Source organism: Oncorhynchus clarkii, chromosome 33 (genome assembly GCF_045791955.1).
Source record: "Oncorhynchus clarkii lewisi isolate Uvic-CL-2024 chromosome 33, UVic_Ocla_1.0, whole genome shotgun sequence".
In the NCBI taxonomy this organism is placed as follows: Eukaryota; Metazoa; Chordata; class Actinopteri; order Salmoniformes; family Salmonidae; genus Oncorhynchus; species Oncorhynchus clarkii.
This window is the reverse complement of record NC_092179.1, coordinates 15,378,228-15,385,082: the sequence shown is the minus strand read 5'-3', so window position 1 is coordinate 15,385,082 and position 6,855 is coordinate 15,378,228. Positions and strand designations below refer to the sequence as shown.

Here is a 6,855-nt window from a genome sequence, read left to right as displayed (position 1 = left end):
TATCTAACCTTTATTTCTTGAGGTTAGTCATAAAATCTGAGTAGAGAGAGTCCATGTCAGTTTAATTCCCTTTCTATGAATTAGCTCATTTCTGTGTACTACCCAATCGGGATAAATTTGTTCTGATTTAATCCTCCAGAGATCAGTCATTATGACAGTCCTCTAACTCCCCTATGAACCCTGTCTGTTTTACATAAGATCCGAATGAGGGGGAGGGCTGTGTTTCTTTCATAACTGCCCCAGTACCCCCTCACCGTGCCAGGCTATGTAAAGATGGAGAGCTGGGGGTCTGGTCCTCTGGGAGCCTCTTATGTCAGACAGATTAGAAAGAAACTGGGCTTCCTAGACTACGCTCTGCCCTAGAAGAGTGAGAGATTAAAACCAAAGATTTTAAACAAAAGGAACATTTATTTTCAGGTTTCACTTGTACATGTTCATATCAGGACACAGAGACCAAGACAGTAGTTCATTACCTCACATACAGGATTTTTCTGCTGGCAAAACAAACTACAGATGAAACACTTCAGTAAATACAGACACATTGTGCTGCTGTTGAGAGTATAATGGTTTAGCTACTTAAGAGACAGAAAGAGCTACTGGTGATTATCAATGTGTGTGTGTGTGTCAGAGCATTTCTTCTGTTCCTGTGGGTATGAATGAGGCGGGTCTTAACGATTCAGGTGGGATGGACTGCGCGTCTGTCTCTCACATCTGCTCTCCCAGGTCCAACACTCTGAACTTATCCTGGTTATAGAAACAGGCTTTTACCACCCGACCACCAAAGAACCTCCCGTTCAGATCCACCACAGCTAGAGGAGAGAAGACAGGAAACAAACATTATTACTGTGCAAACATTGATCAACATTACAGACTTGACTTTGCCAGCTCAGGCCAGACAGGTCTGCAATATCACTGATAATGTATCATTGAGTGAAGACTAGTGAGGAATTGGGTCGTTTTGTTCGTTTGGACCGTGAACAAACACGGTCATCCTAACATGGTCTATGGGATGGTGCTCCTCTTTGATAGTCTACAGTGTTTTCGTCATTAACCCGTAATTCATTCTTCTCAAAGCTTGAAAAACCAAAACGTTGTGGCTATCAGAGGCTTGGGTATTTCTTGGTCTTCAAACACTGGAAAACACAGCCGGGACATCACCCAAGTTCCCTTCCCCTTCTCCCTTCTCCCCAAGAATGTCACAGATAAACAACAACAAACAGTCCTGGAGGCAGAGTTCAAACACACAGCCAGTCTACAATAGTGAGATGGACACTGTGAGAGAGTTCCTTATCAACATTAGGCACATGACCTCATGTGTGTGTTTGAGCAGTGATGACAAGTACCTACTTATCCTAACGCCAATGCCGGGACATTCCCAGTAAAACTGGCACTTGTGTGGACAAATATGGATACATGTGCAGAGCTGTGGTGTATTGGGAAGACTCCCTGGCATAAGTCACACGCCTCACCGGATGCCGGGGTTCAAGCTGAGGGCCCACCTTTCCCACGGTTTCTCTAAGACTTGCCTGTCTCTCCCTTTGAATTCCTTACTGTCTAAAGTCAAAACACCTGGAAAAAATAGCAACAATGTGTGTGTCCAGTCTGGTATTAGTAGCACTCACTAGTCTCTATAGAAATTAACAGGGTGCGTGTGTCCGGCCCAGTCTAGTGTGTATATATTATGCAGGCAGTGTTTCTGTTCCCTTAGAGGATGTGATGTAACGGCGTGCGTGGAGGCACAGAGGGTTGCTGGGACAGCTGTGATGTAACACCTGAGGGGGACAGTCTCACCTGCTTTCTGATCTGGGACAACCCATTTAAAACTGGCCCCAGCATTAGCCTTATTACAGACATAACAGTTATACACTCACACGTAACAGTTAGACACACACCCCTAACCGTTAGACGCGCGCACAAATTATACAGTACAGACGCTCGCACCTAACAGTTAGACGCTCGCACCTAACAGTTAGACGCTCGCACCTAACAGTTAGACGCTCGCACCTAACAGTTAGACGCTCGCACCTAACAGTTAGACGCTCGCACCTAACAGACACTCGCACCTAACAGACGCTCGCACCTAACAGACGCTCGCACGTAACAGACGCTCGCACGTAACAGACGCTCGCACGTAACAGACGCTCACACCTAACAGTTAGAATACACTCACACGTAACAGTTAGACACACACATAAGTTATATAGACACACAATATAGTTACAGACAAACGAGCACACACACATCTTACAGAAACCTCAAGGACACACACAAAGCAACCATACAAACACATTAGGTTGTACTGACCTTTGATGGCTGACTCGACTCTCTCAAACTCCAGAAATATCCTCACTGCTTCATCGTCTGTCACCTGAGCAATCTGAGGAGAACATATAGTTTAATACACATTCTAAAGAGAGTGGTTCGAGCCCTGAATGCTGATTGGCTGACAGTCGTGGTAAACCACGGGTAAAACAAAACAGATTTTTACTGCTCTAATTACGTTGGTAACCAGTTTCTAACAGCAATAAGGCACCTCGGGGGTTTGTGATATATGGCCAATATACCACGGCTAAGGGCTGTGTCTAAGCTCTCCGTGATGCGTTGTGCATCACGGATGTGTGGTATATTGGCCATATACCACACCTCTTCGGGCCTTACTGCTTAATTAGTCAACACAATATGACTCAGCACTTAACTATACACACACAGACAGACTTATTCCTCTCACCTCAAAGATGACACACTTGATGACCTTGCCGTATTTCTCACACTCTTCTTTGGTCTCCCCTTCCAAATCTTCATCCACCTCTCCTCTGCCCACCATGTTCTAAAACACACACACACACTTTATTGGACCTACGCACATAAACAAACAAGAATTGACAATAAATACTCATGCACAGACAAAGACACACACATAGCACCCACCCGTAGCAGCACGACTTTGGTGGGGCATTTGAGGATCTCTGTGAGGGGGTTGGCCTCTGACTTCTTGGAGGGGTCCACTGATGGGAGAAAGAGAGCAGAATATTTCAACAATAAGTAAAACAACTGAATATATTGGTAAACAGGAAGAGACTCAAGACTGTAGATTGGACCAGAATGTGGACCACAACTGATGTTTTAACAAAGCTAGTTAAATCAATCAGATGAGGGTTACAGGTACTAACCTAAAAACTCAACTAACACATCATATTTTCATAATTTTCTAGGTTATCAACCATCATAATGTAGGCCCAAAATAAATGTGGTTACTAGTTCTATAATGAAACTTGACCCACATTGAGATGAGCAAACTGTATAACAAAAATATTGAGAATTTGCCTGTCAAAATGAGAAGGTTTGAGATGCGAATAGATGGAGACAGCAGAGACATGGGACAACAAGACACACAGGGCGAAACCGGATGTGATGCGTCAAGGTAGGGAGGAAGTGATGTAACAGTGCCAAACCTATTGAAGCCGAGCCCCAGCCTAAAGGCTCAGCTGCTGCCGTCTGGCTACTGGATCCTGGTGCTTTAGAGAGGGACACAAACACACACACACAATACAAAAAAACACCAATACACACAACTAAGATCACAAATGTTGAAGATTAAAATCATCAATGAATGAAAAATACCAATTAAAAACTGAATCTTGACTGAGGATGATCACACAGCTACAAATAATGTTACAATAGACAGTCTTGGAACTAGAAACCAAGACCATTCATTCTGGGCCTATGTAATACATGATCAAAAAATAAAAAAACATCTGGACAGGCTAATGTAACAAGAGGAGACAATGAAAACAAGCTTGTATCTTATCTAGTAGAAAGAGATCATGAGTATTGGTGTTAGAGAAAAGGGGGGGGGGTGTAAAAAGGAGAGAGGGAGGGAGTAGACTGTGTGAATATATAATAAGAAAGAAGTGAAATCTGAGAGAAAGACAGGAGAGCTGAGACAGGAATGAGTGAGAGCGAGCGAGACAGGGCAGTGAGACGGCAGAAAGTGAGATGTGAAGCAGGGCGTTACTCTTCTCAGTGGCGTCTCCTATGATGATCTTGCCACCCCTCTTGCTGGTCTTCTCTACAGACAGGGCCGTGCTGAGACCCTGCTCGTGTTTGCCCAGCCCCTGGCCCTCCCGGAAGCCATACTTCTGCATGATCTTATGGGCCACGGTCCCTCTGGGGAGACAGGGACACAACATCAGACAACACCACTGAACAGAACATTGAGCTGCTGTACTATACTGGTTGATGCCATTAGAGGGCCAGTGTTCAGGTGTGTTGTGTTTTGAGTAGGGCACGTGAGACTACATACAACTAACAGGACATTCTATCCCAGTAGGGGGTATCAGACTCACCCCATGTTGGCCAGGAATGAGTTGGTGGGACCGCCAGGTGGTGAGCGGGGGCGTTCGGAGTCCTCGTACATGGGGGGAGGGATGGCTGCTTTAGAACCACGGGAGGGTCGCATCTCATCCTCATAGGAGTATGACGAGCCTGGAGAAGCGAGACAGTTAGCACACTCACCTCATCCTGATCAAGCATGCTGAATGTCATCCTAATGTTAAATAACACTGCTATCTACTGGACAAACTCCCCCACATCCCAAACAGGCAGACACAAATCCCTCTGTGAGCCATTACTCACTGTCTCTACTATCCACGAGTGAGGAGGGTGGGGCGATGGCTGCTCCACCCATACCTAAGAGAGACACATGGGTAAGAATCAAGCACCACATAGTTAGACACATTATCCTGAAGTAATCACAACATTATCCTAACATTAAGAACAAGTCCATCTGCCTAAATGTCTCATCTGCTTTGAAGGCTCAGTGAAACCATAGGTCGTCTACTCACTCCTTTTCCTCTTCTCCTTCTCATAGTCCTCCTCCTCCTCATCAGACTCTCCCTCTGCCGTGGGGAAGCGGGAGAATCCACTCGGAGCGCTGCTGCCCTCGTGTCTGTCCTTCCTCTTCCTGGACAAGAAGCACACATGAGGTCAGAATGAAGGACAGAACATGGACTGAAATGATGTGGTCATAGTCAGGTCCATATTCCTACAGTGTGAAAAGGTCTAAACAATACGTCATCCTTAGTTTCCTGAGGGATATAACATTGTAACTTATGTCAACAATAACAACAGAATCCTGTTGAATGTTCTAGAAGTGTAGCTTTGGTGCTGTTCGGTAAGAGGTCGTACTTCTCTCTGTCCTCTATCTCCTTCAGTCGTTCCTGCTCTCTCTGCCTCTGCCTCTCCTCACGGTGTCTCTTCACCACCTTCTCGTAGTCGTTGGGGAACATGGGGTCATACTCATCAGCCAGGGGGATTAGGGCGTCCCCCGAGGGGAACCCGCTGGGTGCTGTGTCCTGACACACACATCACAGAAGTCACACATAATTAACACACATTTCACATAGGACACCCTGACAAATACTTGTGTCACAGAAACACACACAGCCCTCACCTTGAGTCCTGCTGCAATGTGTGGGGGTGTGTCTATTATCTGTCTGTCATCAGCCGAACCTCCTCTCTTTAAGTCAATAACTGGTGCCAGGACAGTACCCTGCTTCATCCGCTGACTCTGAGGGGAACACACACACACATCATCATCCATATCTCTGGATGAGGGGAAAAGGTTCATAGATATGGCTAGGGATGCTTTGGTAAACATAGCTTTGAGTCTTCCTGAATCAAGCTTTCATCAACCTGCGGTGCCATTGGAACCCACCTTAGCCTGAGTCAGAGCTGCCTTCTTTACTTTCAGCTGTGATTGCAGTAGCTTAAAATTCTTGGACCAGCCCTCGGTCTTGGTGTCACTGGTCGCACTCCCGACACCCATGTCGTCGTAAAGCGACATCGTTCTCAGAGTTTAAGTAACTTTTTCGGAGCAGGTTAGGAGAACGTACGCAGTAAATTAGAATAATTTACTTAGTATGTTAGGAGAATTAACGTAGCAGGTTCGGACACTGGGTTTAAGGTTAGGAAAAGGGTTCGGATTAGCGAAAAGGCTCTCCTAACCTGCTACGAAAATAACTTTGTATCGAAGTGGCGTGAAAAGTGTGTGTCCCCTAAAGATACTCCTGGCAGTGGCAGGGTAAATAGACCTGTAAATAAAAGCAGCGTCAATACAAAATATATAACTGACATAGTGGTGGGTATAATTTGTGGAACGTTCCAACAGGAATCTGTTCCAAAAACTTCGTAAATAACAACATTGCCAACAAACAACGCATACAAAGTTGTATAGCGGCCGAATAAGATACCGGAAAGAGAGAGGGTTATTTCATTCAGTTTTCGCTCACCACGTTGATTCCGAAAAATTTATCTGGTAGCCTATGGACAAACATTAAGAATAAGCTACGTGGTGAGTTGATGACTATTCGGCAGCTAGTTAGCTAGGTGAATTGAGCATGCTACTTTGTATGCGTTGTTTGTTGGCAATCTTGTACTTTACATTTTTGGGACAGACTCCTGTTGGAACGTTCCACAAATTATACCCACCCCCCAAAGACAGTCCAGTAGATTTATATAAAACATAAACTAATTACATTGCATTTGTGAGGACGTAGCCAGCTAGCTAACGTTAAAAAAACAATTGTATCGGTCTTTTGTCGCGGAGGCACACTAACAATACTTCCCAGATATAACCCCTTTCCAACTAAGAATCAAATACTAACCTTATAAAATATAACTAGTAGACAAATAAATCGTTGTAATGTGCGAATACGTGCATTTGTATTAGCACATATCGCTACACAGCTTGCTTCACGGACTTTCAAATCGATACAATAAACGTCATCAAAAATGGTCAACTTCTTCTTTAAAATGATATTGGCGGATCGCAACCAACTGCAAGATGCATACACT

The 6,855-nt window shown here is 44.8% G+C and overlaps 1 protein-coding gene across 1 annotated transcript; it reads right to left on the bottom strand.

The window, feature by feature from the left end:
• Positions 1-388: 388 nt before the first annotated feature.
• Positions 389-6,855, bottom strand: LOC139392781 (splicing factor 45-like). The gene is made up of 13 exons (XM_071141032.1): positions 6,666-6,855; positions 5,717-6,092; positions 5,453-5,569; positions 5,188-5,354; positions 4,845-4,963; positions 4,636-4,689; positions 4,347-4,485; positions 4,016-4,167; positions 3,453-3,515; positions 2,929-3,005; positions 2,729-2,827; positions 2,305-2,377; positions 389-809 (listed from the first exon to the last, which is right to left on the bottom strand). The coding sequence occupies exons 2-13, from the start codon at positions 5,843-5,845 to the stop codon at positions 706-708; spliced, it is 1,293 nt and encodes a 430-aa protein (XP_070997133.1). The 5' UTR covers positions 5,846-6,092; positions 6,666-6,855; the 3' UTR covers positions 389-705.